Source organism: Chlorocebus sabaeus, chromosome 7 (assembly GCF_047675955.1).
Source record: "Chlorocebus sabaeus isolate Y175 chromosome 7, mChlSab1.0.hap1, whole genome shotgun sequence".
Taxonomy (NCBI): Eukaryota; Metazoa; Chordata; class Mammalia; order Primates; family Cercopithecidae; genus Chlorocebus; species Chlorocebus sabaeus.
The window spans coordinates 66,110,912-66,133,679 of record NC_132910.1 but is presented as its reverse complement, the minus strand read 5'-3'; the positions used below and the strand labels follow the sequence as shown (position 1 = coordinate 66,133,679).

The following is a 22,768-nucleotide window of genomic DNA, read 5'->3' as shown; positions in this document are numbered from 1 at the left end:
CTATCCACACCTTTCTGCTCATTGTTATAGGAAAGACAATTACTGCTGCAATCCTAGCTTAAGATACATTTTTGAATACCTGCCACCTATCTGTCTTGGGCTTTTCTCGTGCCCCAGCGGACAGATGGCTGCAGTTCTAGCACATTTTAACACTGGGGATATGAGTGATGTTAAGTGAGATTTACAGAATCAGAGACAGCACTCTTTTCTGGTACAAAAGGATCCTGTTAGGAGCACCAAGAATGAATGTTTGAGACAGGCTTCCACAGGGGAGAGCCAACGTCTCTATTTATACAAGGCAGTTGTCTAAAAATTTTAGCTGACCAAGTTGGGGACAAGAAGAATATATGTGGCTTGATAGTTTAGTGATCATTGAGCTATGCCCCAAATGGTTCATTCAGTGCCACATCCAGAGTGTTGCACAGTGCCCTGAGAGAGTGCAAACTCATTCAGTGGTAGCCCTCCTCCCAATACCCATAAGAAGCACCATATGCACATCCATTGTTTTTGATCTTACATCCTAAATGGCATTAATCTAGTACAGATAAAACTTAAAAAAAAAATGCTAGATATTTTCTTAGCTTACCTTTGTAAATTACAATGTTTCAGTTTATTGTATTTCCTCATTGTTAAAAAACAAAAGCATCTGGCTGGGCATGGTGGCTCACAGTTGTAATCCCAGCACTTTGGGAGGCTGAGGTGGGTAGATCACTGGAGGTGAGGAATTTGAGAAGAGCCTGTGCCTGGCCAACATGGTGAAACCCCATCTCTACTACAAATACAAAAATTAGCTGGGGCGTGGTGGTGCATGTCTGTAGTCCCAGCTACTCATGAGGCTGAGGTAAGTAAATTGCTTGAACCTGCAGGGAGGAGGTTGCAGTGAGCCGAGATTGTGCCCTCCAGCCTGGGTAACAGAGTAAGACTCTGTCTCAAAAAAAAAAAAAAAAAAAAATTAGATACACATTAGATAGACAAGCACAATCTATGCACCATAAACTTGCAAAGGATAGGGCAGGTTGGAAAATACCTAAGGGTGATAGAAAACCCAAGAGAGGAAACTGAAAGCTTAGAAGCATGAAGATGGGAGAGAACAGGTAAGGAAGGTTGTGTCATGTCAGTAGTATGAAATCTGGACCTGGAGTATGGCATATTCAAATTCAAAATTAATTGCGCTTTCTCAAATGGTGCAACTGGTGTATCCATTCTCTTGGATTCATAAAATTTATTCAGAGGTACCCAAATTAAATTTCTTTCCTGCTTTCATCTTTTGAGATTGTAAATGAGAAGAAATGTTATATATACTATAACCTAAGTGTGGTTTAAATTTCTAAATCTCAAAATGTTTTCCATTTTAGAGTTAGAAGATGGAAGTACAAGAAAGAAGAATACATTCAAAGCAGTGACTTGATTTTATTTTGTAACAATTTCATCCTAGTTATTCCTAATATTTTAGCAAGAAGTGTTACAGGGGTAGATCTGACCAATCTAAAACTTGCTAGTCCTTTTGAATTTTATTTAGTTTTAAAAAGATAGTTTTTGTTTCTTAAAAGACTTCAAAAATTTCATAATACTGCCATTCTTTTAAAAAAAATTGAGAGAGCATTTTAAATTTTTTAAAAATCAAATTTCTGAAGAATTGCAAGGATAAATGCTACACACAGAAATATATGTAAATGGTATTATTAATAGATATTTTTGTTCAACCTAATATATGTCTTTAGCATTTGTTTTTTCTGATGACTCAAACTTAATTGTTTACATTGGTATTTTAGGTACTCTTGCCCTGCCTTCTTACTCATAAGTTGAACCTCTCATTATACATGGAGGGCAGAATCAAGATTGGAAGCAGAATTGAGAATCTTTAATATATCATAGTGCTGGACTTTTCTAGATGCCTCATCTCTGCCAGTTCCTTTTATAGACAAAATAAGTTACCCAGAGATATACATCCTTGCTAATTTGAAGTTTAATGTTATGCAATTTATCTAATGCATTTACATTCAAAGTTTTCATTTTCTGCTAAAAGAATATTCATGGCCTTCAGCCAAAGTTCTACGAGGGTAACTAAAGCAAAATTAGCATGAATATATGAAATTCATCTTTTCAAACACATTAGATACTCTACTGCAGTGCTATTGTAAGAAAGAGTAATAGATCCCTCGATTAATATATTACCTATTTGTATAACGAATCTCAACAAAACTTTTCTCTCTGCACTGCTTTTTAGTTATTTTTGACTTCAATGAAAATATCTTAATATTACGACTAAGCCTCATGGCTTAGTAGGTATTATCTTTTTAAAAATACACGTATGGCCGGGCGCAATGGCTCACACATTTCATCCCAGTACTTCGGGAGGCCGAGGATGGATTACTTGAGGCCAAGAGTTGGAGAAGAGCCTAGCCCACATGGCAAAACCCCGTCTCTACTAAAAATATGAAAATTACCCGGGCGTGGTAGTGCATGCCTGTAATCCCAGCTAGTCGGGAGACTGAGGCAGGAGAATTGCTTGAACCCGGGAGGTGGAGGTTGCAGTGAGCTGGGATTGCGACACTGCCGCACTCCAGCCTGGGCTACTGAGGGAGGTTCTGTCTCCAAATAAATTAAGTAAGTAAGTAACTATTAAATTGACACAGTGGAACTGAAGTCACCTCTGCTGTCAGGAATATGGAATAATCAGTGCACAAAATAGGGTTACTGAAAAGTTAAAACTAATTGTAGATAGAAACTAACAGAAATAAAATACTTTTAATACTACAAAATTCAGCAAGAACTTCAAGTTTTACTGGTTAATAAATGAAAAACCTGAGATAATGTATTACCTGAGATTAATCTTGATGTTGAACTTTGAGTAGATGGACATTATTATATCTACTTTGATCTACTTTGAGTAGATGGACATTATTATAATTGTTTTACTTGAATAACGTAATTCTACATGTAGTTCTGATTTTTCAGAGTCTGAACTTGGATTATATATTACTCTATTGAAAATAATCTGCTGGTTTTATTTATAATAAGGAAGATCACTAGTCTTGCAGGATACAATATAAACGAATTATCTCTTACATCATGTCTGCCTTACCCAAAAGTGAAGGTATGAGTCATGTAAGTATTGTGTGCCTTTGGTTTCCATATTTTAAAAGCTAGGCATCTTGGTACCAATACCCCTTACCTGCCCTGCTAACCCCAATTCAGCAACCCAAACACCCAAGTGATCGGGGATTTTTAACACTCTGTAGGACTTGCAGAAAAACAGCAATATAAATACTTTAATTGTGTGGACATCTAAGACCCTTCTAATTAAATTTGTTGGAAAAATGTTTTTGCTGTCAAAAATATCAATAGTATCCTCACATGAAATGCATGTCTTCAAAAGTTGGCTAAAATGTTACCATCTTGGAAGCATGATAAGCAGCTCTTTAATGCACATTTTGGAGAAGTTTCAATAACAGAACTATAATTCTCAAACCTCATCATATGAAATGTAAATTTTTTCTATTTCAGACGTTTTTGATTATATCGATTGCAAATAACCATTCTCTAATGTGATTTTATATTTATAAGCTGGTTGAATTACTTAGAAGCTAGAATGAAATATGAATTATACTATCAGTAAAACAGATTGTTGGATTATCCCTTGAGGTTTTTCTTCAACTTATTTTGGTTCTTTCATTTATAAACCTTTTATTTTTGAAGTGGAGTTGTTCAGTTTTAGCAGCATTTGGGACTGAGCGAGAAGCTGAGTTTTGAAGAGAATCTCTAGCTTCGATCATAAACTATTACTTTAACCCAAACATTAGCTCTTTTCAACCCTGGACACCCAAATCCTGCCCCTATGGTCTATGTGGAGGGATAACAGAAGTTGCCACTCTAGAGGAAAAATGTCTTAATTCTCATTTTTTTGATATGATGATAACCAGCTATGGGAATATTTTGATAGTTGCAGAAACTCTTTCTAAATAATAAATGAATGAATACTTTCTTGAAAACTTAACTTTATTATAGAATCTAGCCCAAGTGTGGAAAATTTAAAAATCACCCTATTTACCAAAACTGTCTAACAATAATCTTGCTAGAAAAAATAAAAAACAACAACGATCAGTAAATACCTACACTTAACATTCTTACTTCTGGAACAGAATTTTAAGATCCATGTCCATGTCCTTGTAAGGTAAATCCCTCTGTTTAACAATTTAAAAAAAAAAAGTCTCATATTTAATACATTGTTTGCACACTCATAAATACATACAAAAGCTGGGAGACCTGTCTTAGAAACATGTTTAAAATGAATATATAATATTATGAAATAAAATCTGAATAAAAATTTTATTCCAACAACATTTCTCTATTTTAAATCATGTTTATTATTTAAGTTTTTATCACAGTGGAGATTAACTTATGCTTAATCATCCAATCAGTGCCTACTGTCAACTTAATCCAATTACAAAAAAGTAAAATCAACTCATTCATACACTCTAAGTCCTCTTACTATCCCACCATTCATTGCCTGTGTCTTTTTTCCCTTTTAACGGCAACATCGTAATAAGATTGTGAAAAGGTATAACTAATCGGTTTCTATGTATGTATAATACCATTTCTTCAAGTATTCAGAGAGCAGTACATTTGTCTGCATTGTGCATTAGAAAACTACTTGTGACATTATTTCTAAGTGCAGGAGAGCAGCTCCTGGTGGGAGAGTAATGAAGTTGTTTGTCATAGTGTATGCCAAGGATTTACAGCACTGTAGAATTTTCACAACTCTTCCATGTTAGTGAGTAACATTAGGTAAATGTTGTATTTGCCTACTCTCAGCTATCAGATGTGGGATTTCAAACTACAAACAAATAAAGCATACACTCAACCAACAAGGGTAGTGCAAGTGCTAAGTAAACAGAATGACATGGAAGAAATTCATAGTTGCCAACTAGTGAATGCTTCAGCAGGGAGGCCCTGATTTTATGATGTCTGTGACTTGCATCCCTGTTCTCAAATGAATACTGTCACTGCTCCATGTCAGCCACAATGACTGGAAAAGGCTGCTGAGGTGAGGGCTAAGGGAATGAGGAGGATGATAGGAATTCATTTTCACAAACAAGTAGTTCAATTTATCTGTCACATCTGTATATAGTGTAAAGTCTGATTTGTTAACAAGATCTCAGACCTCTCCAGACAAAGCAGGTACCAATATGGAAAACTGCAAATGTTTCATTTAAAGGAATTAAATGTTGGCACCTATGTAATATAGATTGTGTGGCCTGGACAATAAAAGGGATCAGAAGATGGTTTTTTAAAAGTAAAACTTTGGAAATGTAACACCTGAACATTCAAAAGTTACATTATAGAAAAGCCATCAAACAGTTACATAAACATTCAACAATACAGTGGTGCTGTTTAAAAATGCCCTGGAAGCAATAATCTTCAGTACTTTGAATAAAGTCAGAATTTCATTGCTTTGTCTTAATTATGCATTTAACATATTGTTACTCATTAAAATTAAATAGAAAAAAACTATAAAATTCTTCCAGAGGAAAATTATTGGTAGTGGGAAAACAAAAGTAAAATGTGAAAACCAATGTATACATTTACTTAATTACATGTTTTCCCCCCAGAAGTGGCCATACTCTATCAGAAAATAAAAACAAGAAAAACAACAACAACAACAAAAATAAAACAAAAATTACAAAAAAAACCTGTGCCTTTTCTTTTTTTTTTTTTTTTTTTTTTTTTTTTTTCCTTCCTCTGCATCCAGTTTTGGGGGAAAGTGTTCTTTCATAGTAGTGTTCTGAGTTCACACATATTAAATGGTAGAAAAGAAACATCTGGATCCTGACTATCCTTTTACTTTATTCTTGAGTGTGTTGTACCCTCAACAAATGTAACAAGCAGCCAGTAAAAATTCTCTTAATTAGGAGACACACACACACACACACAGACACACATACACACACACAACCTTATTAAGAAAAATGCAACCATTCTTGATCCAGGACACACACATATGAAGATTTAAAACTAAAGTCTGACACAGTCACTTAATTGATTTAAATAATTAAGGCTTCTAAAAGGTTCAGTGCCAAAACTCTCTACATCAGTATTTGAATAAAATACATTTTTGCATTTTAGGTTTGTGCTTTTTACAGCCATCTTAATTCCACAGAATTTCATTAGTAGATCTCATAAGGGCATGTTAGAATTGTTTACTGTTTTACTTTTAGTAGCTGTTAGATTAAATAATAGCAATAAAAATTCAATGAGGGAACCAATTTATTTCTACCACCTGGGCTGTTGGCTCATTTCACTTTCTTTTCATGTTTAATATGGCCATTTCTTTTGTACTTGCCATTGAGGATTCCATTGTGGTAATGTCCATTAACTGTGCTATGCTTATTTCTAGACCACAGACTTTTGATTTTTCTGTAGATAAATTTTGCCACCCAAGACAAGAGAAAGTAAAACAAGGCAGCACCAAGCAAAAGCACAAAGGCAATATCCAGTAAAAAATACTGACAAAAAGAGATTTGATGGACAGCGGCACGTAGGTGATGGGCTCCATTGTGACGAATAATATAATCTATCCAATAGATAGTTCGATTGACAGGGTGACCAGGTTGATCCTTGTGAATTTCCGAAAGCTTCTGGGCCCTCTGACGGTAGCTATGGAGAAGGGAACACAGAATGAAGAGGTTAATAATAAAGCTCTATATTTATGCATATCTTCATGTAAAAGGGGGAAATAATAAAAACTATACTACTATTCTTTAGTAAGTACTTTGCATGTACAAACACTGTGTTAAGTGCTTTAAGCACATTATCTTATGTTAACCCAATAAAATATATTTTAAATTGGTGAGAAAAGTGAAAATCAGAGAGACTGAGTAACTTGATTATGTTACAAAGCAAGTACTGTGTTAAGTGCTTTAAGCACATTATCTTATGTTAACCCAATAAAACATATTTTAAATTGGTGAGAAAAGTGAAAATCAGAGAGACTAAGCAACTTGATTATGTTACAAAGCTGAGACCCAGAATTTCTTGCCTCCAAACCCTTTGCTGTTTCCACACAACATTACATGTAGTTCTTCTCTCTACATACTTTTAAATAATATAAATCAACAAGTGTCAACCAAGATGGAAACTAAATTTATTAGATTCTGAAAGAAAGATGGAGAAAAAGATATAGAACTTCATTCTACCACTTTTTAAGCAATAATATTTAATTTTGTCTTAATTTAAAATAACATTAAATATGGGGTGATGATACATTATTAAAGAGATAAAAAAGAGTTGAGAAACACCATGAAGTCAGATTTGATGTTGTATGCAGTATTCATATACAGGTAATGTATGCATGTGTATATATATATAAAGAAGACACCCTCTTAAATGATTGAAAGACCAAGGAAAGTGGGGAATCACAAAGTAGTAAAATATAAGCATTTTATTTTAACCTAAAAATATGTGACTGCACATTCATGTGCCAGTCTTTGACAAACAGCTAAAGCCCTCTTGCATTAATTCATGACTGAAGTTTGTATTGTTTAGACATAAGAAATAATTTCCACCTCCAGAGATACAAAATCTATCATGGAGGACATAGCACTACTGAGTTGTGCATTATAGAGGAACAAAAGATTGGACACATGTGAAGACTTGATAAAGCCAATAGAAGAGTGTAAACTAAATCATAAAAGTGAGGGAGTAAGAATACACCCAGAACAAATTCATTTGGAAAAAGTATGAAGTTTAGTTAGAAATTAGATTGGAAGAAGATGAGTCTTCCCCATGGGTATTCTGAATGACAAGATATAATAGCTTCTTTCTTAGAACCACGGAGCCATTAGATCAGGGAGACTGGCTGTTAAAGCAGAGGGAAGATACTCGTGATGGAGAGTCCATTAAAAAGATCTCAATAATGGCCAATGAGAGACTCACTAAAAAAAAATGGTGGTTAGACAGATAAAGGGAAATGGTGTAGTAGAAGAGTTTGCAGGAGTTGGTAAGAGTGTGGATTAAATGTGAAGGGAAAGAGAGAGATCATATGTAACTGCAATGTTTCCAGCTTGAATGACTCACATGGCAGAGTTAATTAACAGAATACAGTAACACAGAACACGGGACATGCTGCTGGAAATGATTACAGTTTGGGCTATAATGAAAGGAAAGGCCGAGAGAGCCACGAGAAATGTGAGGATGGAGCTATGAGATTACAAAGCCTAATGAAAAATCTACTCAGATATTTGAGTTGATTTGATGAGCCTTTATTTTTTATGATTTCACTCTAGGCCTAAACATTAAGTTTTAACAGTTATGCAAACAAATTTGAGAGGCAGTGAACAGAATGTTGTTAGGAGTGAAAGAAAAAGCAAATTAAGGCTATTACATAAGAGTATGTAATTAACAGGTACGTTTTCTCTCTCATCAATGCCTCATAAGAAAATTATGACCAGATAATAAGTCTAGTTGTATTAAAAAGTATAAAAACCTCACCAAATATTAAAAGGCTATCCTCACTTGCTTTGTAATTTATCATAATTTCTAACTGATGGCAAAAGAGAAACTAGAAAGTTTCTACTACTCCATTTTATGAGAAAATGCTTATGGGGCAAAGGAGTATCTTTAAAATACAAAAATGAAACATGACATCTTAGAAAGTAAAATCCAACCTTCTATTTTAACAAAGATGGAAAAGGAGGATAAAAATAATCTTAAGTCTTCAGGTACCTTAATGTCACTGTGTATATAACCCTTTCTCTAGTGATGATTAAACAGATTAAACAGATGCTTTAATGGGAAATCTGATTTCTTGCACTCTTGAATAAATTATTAACTCATATGGAACTCCAATATGTTCACTTCGTCCTAGGTCACTAATTACCAGAAAAGCTCTTGACATCTGACTCAGCTTATCTGAACAGGGACTTTCATCAGTCAGACTCTTAGTCCCACCTAGGAGTAGACTCATAAAGCTAGATTGCTTACTAACTGATTTCATTTTGTATGACTATTCTGTTTAGAGGAGGTCCATAGATCAACTGGAAAGGAATATTGGAGAATTCACAGATAAATTTTTGAGGGACAGGTATTTTCCATGCTGAAACTGGCCTCAAATTTAGTAGTGGCATTGTCCTATGAACACCGTTTATTTTACAACTCAAAATTCCTTCCAGTAAGTATATGAATATTGCAAAAAAAAAAAAAAAAGGTGTGATTAAAATGGTCATTCCAGACAGCTCTAAGTTATTCCAAGGGATCTCTTAGATAAAGCCCCTTTTAATAAAACAATTACCTTGTAAGGGGCTCACATGTACATTAAATTTTACAAAAGTATAAATATTTTCTATTAAAAGTTGACCACAGGTTGGATATGTGCTAAGTTAATAATCATCAACTCTCCATCTTTCTCTCTAATTTATTTTGTAATAATAAAAGCTTCAGATTCAAAATAATCCTCCCAAACGAATGAACAAAAAAACAATAGGCTTTTATTAAATGAATCCAAAGCATTAGGAAGCAGAGATGTAAGATGCGTAATTTTACTTAAGTTGTGAATTTTTTAAAAAGGAATACTTTTTGGGGTTTTTGTTGTTATTTCTTCTAAAAAAAAAGAAAATGGAATATATGTGCAGAATGTGCAGGTTTGTTACATAGGTATACATGTGCCATGGTGGTTTGCCGCACCTACTGACCCATCCACTAAGTTCCCTCCCTTCACCCTCCACCCCCAACAGGTCCTGGTGTGTGTTCTTCCCCCTCTCTGTGTCCATATGTTCTCATTGTTCAACTCCCACTTACAAGTGAGAACATACGGTATTTGGTTTTCTGTTCCTGTGTTATGTGCTGAGGATGACTTCCAGCTTCATCCATGTCCCTGGAAAGGACATTACCTCTTTCCTTTTAATCCTGTATAGTATTCCATGGTGTATATGTACCACATTTTCTTTATCCAGTCTATCACTGATGGGCATTTGGGTTGGTTCTATGTCTTTGCTATTATAATTGGACTGCAGTAAACATATGTGTGCTTGTGTCTTTATAGCTGAATGATTTATATTCCTTTGAGTATATACCCAGTAATGGGATTGTTGGGTCAAATGGTATTTCTGGTTCTAGATCCCTGAGGAATTGTCATACTGTCTCCCACAATGGTTAAACTAATTTACATTTCCACCAACAGTGTAAAGTGTTCCTATTTCTCCGCAGCCTCACCAGCACCTATTTTTTCCTGACTTTTTAATAATCGCCATTCCGACTGGGCGTGAGATGGTATCTCACTGTGGTTTTGATTTGCATTTCTCTGATGATCAGTGATGTTGAGCTTTTTTACACGTTTTTTGGCCACATAAGTGTCTTCTTTTGAGAAGTCTCTGTTCATATCCTTTGCCCATTTTTTGATGGGGTTGTCTTCTTCTTGTAAATATGTTTAAGTTCCTTGTAAATTCTGGATATTAGACCTTTGTCAGATGGGTAGATTGCAAAAATTTTCTTCCATTCTGTAGGTTGCCTGTTCACCCTGATGATAGTTTCTTTTGCTGTACAGAAGCTTTAGTTTAATGAAATCCCATTTGTCAATTTGGGCTTTTGTTGCCATTGCTTTTGGTGTTTTAGTCATGAAGTCTTTGCCCATGCCTATGTCCTGAATGGTATTGCTTAAGCTGTCTTCTAGGGTTTTTATGGTTTTGGGTTTTACATTTAAGTCTTTAATGCATCTTGAGTTAATTTTTGTATAAGATGTAAGGAAGGGGTCCAGTTTCAGTTTTCTGCATATGGCTAGCCAGTTTTCTCAGCACCATTTACTGAATAGGAGATGCTTTCCCCGTTGCTTGTTTTTGGCAGGTTTGTAGAAGATTAGATGGTTGTAGATGCGTGGTGTAGTTTTTGAGGTCTCTGTTCTGCTCCATTGGTCTATATATCTGTTTCGGTACCAGTACCATGCTATTTTAGTTACTGCAACCTTGTAGTATAGTTTGAAGTCAGGTAGCATAATGCCTCCAGCTTTGTTTTTTTTGTTTTGTTTTGTTTTGGTTTGGTTTGGGTTTTTTTTGGTTGTTTTTGCTTAGGATTTTCTTGACTATATGGGGTCTTCTTTGATTCCATATGAAATTTAAAATAGCTTTTTCTAATTCTGTAAATAATGTAAATGGTAATTTGATGGGAATAGCATTGAAACTATAAATTACTTTGGGCAGTATAGCCATTTTCACAATATTCATTTTTCCTATTCATGAAGATGGATTGTTTTCAATCTGTTTGTGTCCTCTCTTATTTCCTTGAGCAGTGGTTTGTAGTTCTCCTTGAAGAGGTCTTTCACATCCCTGGATAGCTGTATTCTTAGGTATTTTATTCTATTTGTAGTGATTGCTGAATGGGAGCCAATCATTCATGATTTGGCTCTCTGTTTGCCTATTGTTGGTGTAAAGGAATGCTTGTGATTTTTGCACAGGGATTTTGTATTCTAAGACTTTGCTGAAGTTCCTTTCAGTTCAATAAATTTTGGGGCTGAGACGATGGGGTTTTCTAAATATAAAATCATGTCATCTGCAAACAGAGACAATTTGACTTCCTCTCTTCCTATTTGAATCCTATTTCTTTCTCTTGCTTGATTGCCTTGGTCAGCATTTCCAAAACTATGTTGAATAGGAGTGGTGACAGAGGGCATCTTTGTCTTGTGCTGGTTTCCAAAGGGAATGCTTCCAGCTTTTGCCCATTCAGTATGATATTGGCTGTAGATCTGTCATAAATACCTCTTATTATTTTGAGATAAGTTCCATCAATACCTAGTTTATTAAGAGTTTTTTACATTAAGGGGTACTGAATTTTATCAAAGGCTTTTCTGTGTCTATTGAGATAATCATGTGGTTTTTTGTCTTTTGTTCTGGTTATGTGATAGATTACCTTTATAGACTTATATATGTTGAACCAGCCTTGCATCCCAGGGATAAAGCCAACTTGATCATAGTGGATAAGCTTTTTTTTTGAAGACGGAGTCTTGCTCTGTCGCCCAGGCTGGAGTGCAGTGGTGCGATCTCAGCTCACCGCAAGCTCTGCCTCCCAGGTTCACGCCATTCTCCTGCCTCAGCCTCCTGAGTAGCTGGGAGTACAGGCGCCCACCACCACAACCAGTTATTTTTTTGTATTTTTAGTAGAGATGGGGGTTTCACCATGTTAGCCAGGATGGTCTTGATCTCCTGACCTCATGATCTGCCCGTCTCGTGCTGTTGGATTCAGTTTGCCAGGATTTTATTGAAGATTTTCACATTGATGTTCATCGGAGATATTGGCCTGAAGTTTTCTTTTTGTTGTTGTTGTTGTTGTGTCTTTCCAGTTTTGGTATCAGGATAATGCTGGCTTCATAAAAGGAATCTTATTTTACAGTATTAGTTACTTGGTTTAAACTAGAATATCTCGGACACAATATTAGTGAGGCAAACTAATATTTTCAATAATGATCACCTGTTAAATGTGGAATATTATTACATTTGAAACAAAGAAAGACAAATGACTTCAGTTTATATAATGACTTTTAGCAAAGGACATGCTACACAAATCACTGGCATTTTTACATTGACTAAGACATCTTTCTATGTACAAAATCCTTTCAGTTAAATATTTAAGGTTTTCAAGTTACATAAGATTAACTCATTATCTGATATGCATTCTTTTGGGAATGATATAAATTTATTCATGGCATAGAATAATGCTTAAATCAAGCACTTACATCTCTTCAATATTCTATAGCTGGAACTGCCATGTGACCTAAGATCGTAACCTGTTCTTGCTCTGATTCAGCTTGGCTCATGCCTCACAAAACACGGCTGGACTAACTACCTGTGAATAACCTAGATTTTTGCTCTTTCCTTTTTATCCGACCCAATCTCAGCAGTTCTGCAACTGTTTCCCCATAATTCTACTTAGGGCTGTATTTTACAAACTTTCCTGAAAGGCTACATATATACACACACATACATATGTACACACATACATATGACACATATGTGATGTATATGTGTGTGCATATACACATGAAAGAACATCATGTTTTGAAAAGCACACCTTTAAAGAAAAACTATAGATAACAGAAGAAGGGATCTACTTAGGCAACCCTAGTTATGGAACACATTGCTTCCAATGGCAGAGCTGTATCCGACACTGGATCCTTTCAGAGTCCAGAGTATGAAGGTCACCTCTGAGCTCACATAAAGGCAGTATAATGAACTTCAGTTGAATTCGGCATTTTATATGCAAGCATAATCCTTTTACATGAAATAATTTTTCTTATTATTGGTCATTCCTTAGAATGTGGCAGTGTTTCTCAAGCCAATGTTAAGCCATAACCCCTGGGCATAAAAAGAAAAAGCTTATACTCTTCTCATCTTTAATGCTATCGGAAATGCAGGATAAATTAAACATCATGTCTACAAATGAAGAAAACTGCTACTTTGTTTTAAAACTACACAGGCCAATTCTTCACCCTTTGAGACTCATTTGTGAACTAACTTAACTCAGGACCTATCAAGAATTTAAAAAGTAAACATAAAGATTCTGCTTCATCATTCACCTGTGTAAATAAATCTCCGCATTTCTTTAATACTCAGTGCTAGGGAAACCCAGCAACACCAGGCTTACCATGCAGTACAAAGAGCACTGTCTTGGTAATCAGACAGTCCTGGCTTCTAATTTCGACTATGATTGCTGTTGTAAGCCAAATTACTTAAGTTCTCTGAACATCAAGTGTCTTGCCTATATAATGTGGCTAATAAAAACTGTGATATACAGCTGTTATAAATATGAAAATGAAATAAGCACATAACATTTGACACAATGTAGATATCCAAAGATTGTTCACATTGTAGTTTCTCCCTCAGTTTGGAAGATCCTGGTAGAATATTATCTGGTGTCAACATGGCTGGTCAAATGACTGCTGTTTTTATTTTCTAAATTATAGAAAACATGCATAAAGCATGATCACAGGAATCTAAAGGATATTTCCATAACTTCATAATTTATTGACAATCTATTGAAAATTATTGGCTACTGACAATATACTGTGATGTGTACATTCATCAGCTTTAATGTTAATTGAAACTGTGTCCGGCCGGGCGCGTTGGCTCAAGCCTGTAATCCCAGCACTTTGGGAGGCCGAGACAGGCGGATCATGAGGTCAGGAGATCGAGACCATCCTGGCTAACATGGTGAAACCCCGTCTCTACTAAAAAAATACCAAAAAAACTAGCCGGGCGTGGTGGTGGGCGCCTGTAGTCCCAGCTACTCGGGAGGCTGAGGCAGGAGAATGGCGTAAACCCGGGAGACGGAGCTTGCAGTGAGCTGAGATCTGGCCACTGCACTCCAGCCTGGGCGACAGAGCGAGACTCTGTCTCAAAAAAACAAAAAAAGAAACTGTGTCCGGAATTGGTGGGTTCTTGGTCTCGCTGACTTCAAGAAAGAAGCCATGCACCCTCGCTGTGAGTGTTACAGTTCTTAAACATGGTGTGTCCGAAGTTTGTTCCTTTGGATGTTCAGATGTGTCCAGAGTTTCTTCCTTCTGGTGGATTTGTGGTCTCGCTGACTTCAGGAGTAAGCTGCAGACCACCTCGGTGTTACAGGTCTTAAAGGCAGCACGTCTGGAGTTGCTCATTCCTTCCGGTGGGTTCGTGGTCTCCCTGGCCTCAGGAGTGAGGCTGCAGACCTTTGGCAAGTGTTACAGTTCACAAAGGTGGCGCGTCCGGAGTTGTTCCTTCCTCTCATCCAGAGCTGTTCGTCCCTCCCTGTGTGTTCGTGGTCTCGCTGGCTTCAGGGGGGAAGCTGCAGACCTTCCCGGTGAGTGTTACAGCTCATAAAGGTGGCGCGGACCCAAAGAGTGAGCAGCAGCAAGATTTAGTGTGAAGAGCTAAAGAACAGACCTTACACACACAGCAAAGGGACCCAAGCGGGTTGCTGCAGTTGGCTTGGGCAGCCTGCTTTTATTCCCTTATCTGATTCCACCCACATCCTGTTGATTGGTCGACTTTACAGAGAGCTGATTGGTCAACAGGGTGACCTGTTTCAACAGGGTGCTGATTGATGCGTTTAAAAACCTTTAGCTAGACAAAAGAGTGCTGACTGGTGCGTTTACAATCCTTTGGCTAGACAGGAAAGTTCTCCTAAGTCCCTACCTGACCCAGAAGCCCAGACGGCTTGACTTCACACCGGCACTCGCTGCGGGACATTGCAGGTACTCTGGCAGCCCAGAGGGAGCTCATCTCCGGATCAAGCCCAGCAGGCCTGGCTGCGGAGCCTGGGGCCCGCCCCGGGAGCGCCCTGTGCAGCCCGGGCTCCCGCCCGCGCCTCTCCCTCCACACCTCCCCGCGAGCAGAGGGAGTCCGCTCCTGCCTTGGCCAGCCCCAGAGAGGGGCCCCCACAGCATAGTAGAGGGCTTAAGGGCTCCTAGAGTGCTTCAGCCAGAGCAGACACCGAGGCCCAAGAGGTGCCCAGAGCGAGTGAGGGCTGCTAGCACGTTGTCACCTCTCAAAACCTTACCTGGGATTATTGATAACCTTCACCAGTGCTTCATACAGCTCTTTTTCAGTAACTGTCTTCCATTCTAGTAATATTCCCATTCCTTTTGCCTGTACTCTAGTCATAGTATCATAATGGTCTCCAAAGAGTGGAATTCCCACTACAGGCACACCATGATACATAGTTTCAAAAATACTGTTCAAGCCACCATGGCTCAGGAAGGCTTTAATCTTTGAATGCCCTGAAGAAAGATGAAAAAGAAAACAACTTACAAAAGTATTACTCTACAGAAGAGATTTTCCCAGAAATGTATTAAAATTGACACCACAGTAAACATGCATTTCAGATAAAGGATTCCTAAAGTGTAATTTCACTGATTCCTGTTCTACATCAATTAAAATATTTGTTATATACATAATTGTCAGATTTTGATACATCAATTAAAAGCCATTTTTAGGTAGTTGAAATGTACGTTACTATGTTTAACACAAACACTGCATGACTAACATATTTAAATGGCCAATAATTATTAGGAAGCCAATGAAAGCAATAAATGCCAAATACCAGAGTGAAAAAATAGACATCTACTTTCTGGCTACTCAAATGTTTATCAACGTTAAAGTCAAAAACACTTTTTTAAACAAATGTAAAGAAGGGCTGGATTCCAGAAGTCAATGAAGAGTTTGTGTGCTTCTCCAAAAAGAAATGTTATAATCACTATTTACAACATTCAAGTTCTATCAGCATTAGTATTTCACAATTTTAGGGTTTAATTTTACATTTATGTGCTCAAACATGTAGAGATAAACATTTATAATCATTTGTAAGACATGAGACATCACATAACATCTAGTTGTTATAGGAAAAAAAGAGATAATTTGTCAAAATTAATGTGGAAGTTCAAAACTTAGATTTGTTCTCCTGGTAAATGGCCTACATTTCCATAAAAGAGATCAAAAGTTTGGCATAAGAATTGTAAAAACAAAACAAAACAAAACAAAAAACATTATACCTAGGATATATGTTATTGGCCAGAAAGAAATTATACCTAGCTGAAATGTCGATCTTTTAAAATATACATGTGCCAGGTACAAAATTACTGTATGTGGGAACCATGGTCTCAATGGTGCTCCCGGAGCTCTTCCATCCTGAAGTCCAGTGGAACTGGTTAGTCAGTGTCTATAGCCTTTACCCACAGGTGGCTTCTCTGACTCTTAGGTCCAACTAAAGGATCTGCCCTAGAAGTGGATTTCAATCTTTATTTTTAGCAAAAACCCCTCTCTTTGAACAAAACCAACCACCAAGCCCAACGGTAAAAAATAAAGCCGAAATGCTGTGTAAAGAGGAAGAGCTGGCTACGAGGGGAGGGGACAGACATTGATTTAGTTCCTACTTCTCATCCTGGAAGAATCTTTTGATCATAGTTAGAAGCTATTAGAGGACTTACAAGGATCGTACCTATTGTTAAAAAAGATACTAATCTTGAAAAAGTCGGAGAGCTGACATTGAGAAGCCTAGAGCAGCTATGGACTTGAGGAGGGTGTTCAGGCATGGACCTTGTAGTAGAGCCTCACGGTCAAAAAAAAAAAAAGAAAAAGAAAAAGAAAAAAAAATAACAAACATAAAACCCACAACGATAAAAGTTTAGATGTTCATACATAACGGTGTCACACTGTCGCACTGAGGTAGTTGATAGCCAGGTTATCTTATTTAAATTTCCTGCTTCTTTCTTATCTTCTAAGGAATCTAAGTCATAACAGTGAAGCCATTAAGGACTTAAAAATAAAAAAATACAAGTATCAAGAAAGGTAAATTGCCTTGTATTCTTTTTTCTTCAGTTTTAGCATTTATAGAATAGTATTATAATAAGCTAAATGAAAAGGAATTATATACATAAATAAAATTCTTTACTGGTTTTTACTTATACAATTTAATTTGCTGCTTTTTAGGAGAATCACTATAGCTGTATTAAAATATAGTTTCGATGTCTTAAAAGTATAAGTTAAAATCAAAGCCTCTTTTACATAACGTTAGCTGTATTATGGAAAAAATGGTGGTCAATATTTTCAAAATCAATCCCATTTTTATAATTTTTGTAATCAATAATATATTCAAGGATACTACGGCATTAACCTTTTCTAAAAATTTGATGAATAAAAATTTGCATTATTATCTGTGCTTATTGAACATAGAGTTAAATTATCTAGATTCAAACACACTTAAAAGACATGCATATAATAATTACTATTTTAATTTTGAGAATCAGAATCCCCAAGATTAAATAATATAAAGTTCTTCAAAACTAACCAGTGATTTAGGACTAAACAGAGCAGATAATCTAATTAAAGTTAAAATAAATTGACTGTTACTCTTGTCTTCCGCTTCTTTTTGGTTTCAGACAAATGAATAACTTCTAATTTCTCTTGGTTCTCAGACCATCTGTAATAAATCTGGAACCTAAATCTACATTCTTATTTTTTTAACTGTTGTACTTTCACCTGATTACTCTAATTAGGTGTAATCTTATTCACTACTAATTTATATAGTTTATTAAGTACATAATTTACAGATAATTAAAATTGGAGACTGGTCTGAAAATTTTAATATAGATGCCTAAATGTTTACATTTTACACACTCTTTTCCAGTAAATAAAGATTTAAAATTTTGACCTCAAATTTAAGACTTGAAATACTGGATAAAAAACATAAAACTCTAACATTTACTACACACATATCGTATGAACCTCTCAAGTAAAAAAAAAAAAAAAAAAAAAAAAAAAAAAAATCACATTTATGTAATTAAAACCTAACAGCCAAGTAAGTAACCACAAATCATTTACTTACCAAGCAAGTCATTCTGTGGTAACCATTCTATGAGTTTAGTGTTGTTTCCTAGATTCTTTGGTTTGGGTCCTGAAAACCTAAAATGTACACCAGAAAATTAATATTTTAAAAATCAAAACTGACTCATAGTATGTGCTCTCTGATTAAAGTATGAGATTTAAAATAAATGTTCGATGATCTTTTGTTGATATTCTTAAGAATGAAACCATGCTTTGGTAACAACAAATATTTGATTAAGTTTCTTTTAAAAAACTTTCACTGGATGGAGGAAAAGCAAGAAATAATTTGCTTACATAGAGATCTATTTTCCACTGGCTCCTCATACCTATACACATACAGAGATAGGGGGAAAAAAAAACAACCAAATAAACCTACACTAGAAGTCATTCCCCACAAACAATCAGAAGCTGGAACAAGAAGGGGCAGGGAGGGCTGCCACTGCTATGGCAGTCCATATCCCTAATCTTTAACAACCCAAGCCTGAGGGAAGGCACAAGTGTTGAAAGAAATCAGAAAGTTCTCTTCTTTAGCTTCACCAGAAATAAAAGTTTTGTGAGGCAAAACACATAATTAGAGTGTTTTCTGCCTGAGCTTTAAAAGATAAAACATAAATATGCTTTAACAACTAAGAGGGTGACAAAAGAGTCTGAACGGAGTAGACATAAACTGTCCTAAATGAAGCAGAAGTACTTTCTGGGGTTAAGCCTAATAGAGGAAACCCAATGGGACCGGAATCTGAGGGGAAAGGTCCTGAACAGTTAGAATAAAATAAATGTCATTGCATAGCTCAGCAGGGGGAGCTAATCCTTACTCATTTGTTATAAAGGGAAAATCTCTATTACTAAAAGCCTAATTGCAATGGCTTAAGGGGCACTTTCTTCTACTCATGGTAGTAACTATGGGACCAACGTTGTATCCCTAGAGTTCAACAGTGGTAGTATGTGCTCAATAAATACATGCTAAATAAAGTGTTCATGTCTGAGTTTTCAACATGGGGTTGGAAATTCCAAAGACAGTCATGTGTTGGCAATGCCTTCCAAAAGAAGCTGTGGTCAATCTATGGTTCTGTCTTAAACTGTGTTAAATGGTAAGTGATTGTGTTTTTAAAGGCCAAGTTTGTTAAATAAAGTAAATCGAAAATATATGTAAAGGAGACAAAGTGGGAGCCAAAAAGAGACCATGGTATTTTAGGTATTTGTTAATCCATCATTTTCTTCCTCATTTCAAAACTGATTTGAAGGAGTATATAAAAAGACATGCAATTAAAACTAACTTTTAAAATCATAATAAATAATAAAAGAGTAAGCGAGGGTGGAACTCTGAGGGAAACATAAATATTCATCTGACACAAGGAAAAGTCATTCTGAATAATATCTTCTTTCTGTCCTATAGGTCAGAGGTTTCTTTATCCATCATAGAGCCTTATGAATTAATTCCTAAATTTCAATACGCTAAGAAACAAAATGAAAGTCAAGGGCATCTTGCTAATCTTGCCAGGGAAACAATGTGCTGTGCTTTACTGGGACCCGTGGGCTAAACAAGGAGATATTGAATGTCAATAACAAAGAAACAATCTACATTATTACCTTACCTCCAAATCACTTTTTGAGGCAATCTCCCCAGAGCTCCTGCCAGTTTGTTAGCAATGTCTTCTGAGAGATACTTGACACCAGCTCCAAAAGACACCAAGACAAAGCCATGTTCATTAGCACCATTTACCCATCTTTGGAGATCCTGTAAATCAAAACATGGCAGTAAGTTTTACGAAGACCAATCTAGTTTGTAATTGGTGTTATTAACAGCCCAGTTAAAAAAAGAAACTTTTAAAGTAATTTTCTTAAACAATTAGAAAGTAAAGGATATATTTTCTTCTAAATAACTGCTTTTGTTTACAACATTTCATCTGATAATGCTAACTGAAATGAGGACATATAAACCACAACAAAAATAACTTAAAAAATAAGTAGCTAAAGGCTTAAAAATCTCAGAAAAAGGGCAAAAATTGGAAATGATGATACATGGTCAGAAAAAAATCTGTATGCAGACACAAGCAAAAGATGTGGATTAAACATATGAAAAATCAATCATACTGGCAAAAATTTGTTAAGGCATCATTTACAAATTTTTGCCAGTATGATTGATTTGCATTGAAAATCAAATCAGTTCATTTTAGGAAATACCACCCTTACTTCATTTTATTGTATAGGCACAAGCTTGTTTTTAATGATGTCATCCCTTTGAATAAATCCTTGCCAGAGACACCCAGCTTCAGTTTCCCATAGGAAAACTAATAGAGCCAGGGCACATTGAGGAACACATTAATTCCATTGTAAGAATGATACACTTGCTGTCCACTGATGAGTCCTATGCCATAATGAAGTCACGAAAGCAGAAGACTGACCCATTCTGTGTTCATAATGTGCAGAGTGAGCTGCCACAGTTATATATCATAGACCCCGCAGGTCTCTCACTCAAGAAGAATGAGTTATTGCCATGGTTGTGTCAGCCATGCTTCTGCATTTCGCACCACTTTGTAGCATAACCTGATTTGTAGCTAAGGAGTACTGCACAATAAGAAGTATCATCACGGCCAGGCATGGTGGCTTACACCTGTAGTCCCAGCACTTTGGGAGGCCAAGGCAGGTGCATCACGAGGTCAGGAGATGGAGACAATCCTGGCTAACATGGTGAAACCCCATCTCTACTAAAAATACAAAAATACAAAAAAAAAAAAAAATTGCTGGGCGTGGTGGCAGGCACCCGTAGTGCCAGCTACTCGGGAGGCTAAGGCAGGAGAACCACGGAGGTGGAGCTTGCAGTGAGCCAAGATTGTGCCACTGCACTCCAGCCTGGGCGACAGAGTGAGATTTTGTCTCAAAAAAAAAAAAAAAAAAAAAAAAAAAAGCATCGTCACAATGGCATCATTGCACAGCTTAATTATTTAATGGAACATTAAGCCTAAGTTTTCCTTCCTTTCCCTTTTCTATTCATTTAATCACCTAAAGAAATTTGTATTCTCTATTGTACTCAGCAAGTGATTGACCACATTTTATGTCCCCAAAAAATTAGTGAATAGTGTCACTGTATGACTGAGAGTGATGACAGAAAGGAGATACATCCTTCTAGCTACTGAATGAGTAAAATAGTCTACAATTATTTGGTAGGGAAGAAAATCTTACCAAAACATCGTATTTTCCAGGAAGCTCTATTTATAAATACAGATAATCCTTGACTTACGATTTTTCAACTTTATGATGCTGTGAAAGCTATACTCCTTCAGTAGAGACTGTTCTTCAAATTTTGAATTTTGATTTTTTCCAAGGCTGGTCATATGCCTGGACAGTGACAGTGAGCTGTAGCTCTTAGTAATGCAATCATGAGGGTGAATGGCCAACACACAACTGTGTACTGTCTTGGCAGATGATTTTGTCCAAGTGTAGGCTAATGGAAGTGTTCTGAGCACGTTTAACGTAGGCTAGGCTATGACGTCGGTATGTTAGGTGTATTAAACACATTTTAACTTAAAATATTTTCAACTTATGATATCCGGACAGAACCCCACTGTAAGTCAAAGAACATATGTATATAAAAGAGACTATATCAATTTTGAATTAAAACTTTTATATTCTGTTACATTTACCAAGAATATGTAAGATGCTGAAAATTTAACAGTGTTATCCATAGATTGAAAGTAATAAACAAGAGCAGAATGATTTAAAATTTTATGTACAGTCCTAAGTTTAGATGTACTTAAAATCAATATAAATGCTACACGGTAAAATCATATGAATACATATGGTGTATGTAAGTACCCAATATAAGCCTTTACTGATATGTAAAAGAGTAGAAAAATTTATGTTCATCATGTTTCCTTCAGGAAAAAAAAACTCAGTACTTTTAGAAGATAATATTCAACTTGGCTTAGAAGGAAGAGTGGGAACCAAGGTGACATGCAAACTCCTATTTCCTGAGTTGGAGGAAAAAGGCCAGCACAGAGACAGTGAGCAAGTGGATGCCTTACTGTCCCTCGATGTAACCCCTCCCCATTATTTCTAATCTTCAGCCTAAATTCACAGAACATTTGGTGTGATGGATGCTTTATGAGAACATTGAAGGGGTTCGGTTTTGGATTCAGTTGACAAGCAGGTGATTCTGGAGTCATGAACAGATGCAAGAGCCAGACGTGGAAGTGATTTTAAATTTGCTGCTCACGGCAAAACTTTGAAATTGGAACTTCACGAAAAGTATACTGACATCTTCCAGTGGGTTGGGAGGCCTCAGGATATCTTAGCCATATATAAAAATACAGGATTTTTTGGAATTTAAGACCCAGTTATAAAAGGCAAATTTATTTAATAACAGCTCTTAGAAAACAAACTTCATGGTAAATGTGTTCAACACACACACACACACACACACACACACATAT

The 22,768-nt window shown here is 36.1% G+C and overlaps 1 protein-coding gene across 2 annotated transcripts in view; it reads right to left on the bottom strand.

The window, feature by feature from the left end:
- Positions 1–4,343: 4,343 nt before the first annotated feature.
- The window catches only part of UGT8 (UDP glycosyltransferase 8), an 84,674-nt gene continuing 66,249 nt past the window's right edge, over positions 4,344–22,768 (bottom strand). For both annotated transcript variants that reach the window (XM_007999640.3, XM_007999642.3), the window contains exons 3-6: positions 19,931–20,073; positions 18,340–18,416; positions 15,517–15,736; positions 4,344–6,657 (exon numbers count right to left, since the gene is read on the bottom strand). In XM_007999640.3, the coding sequence (XP_007997831.1) occupies positions 6,294–6,657; positions 15,517–15,736; positions 18,340–18,416; positions 19,931–20,073 (804 nt within the window). In that variant the 3' untranslated portion in view covers positions 4,344–6,293. The remainder of the gene's footprint in view (positions 6,658–15,516; positions 15,737–18,339; positions 18,417–19,930; positions 20,074–22,768) is intronic.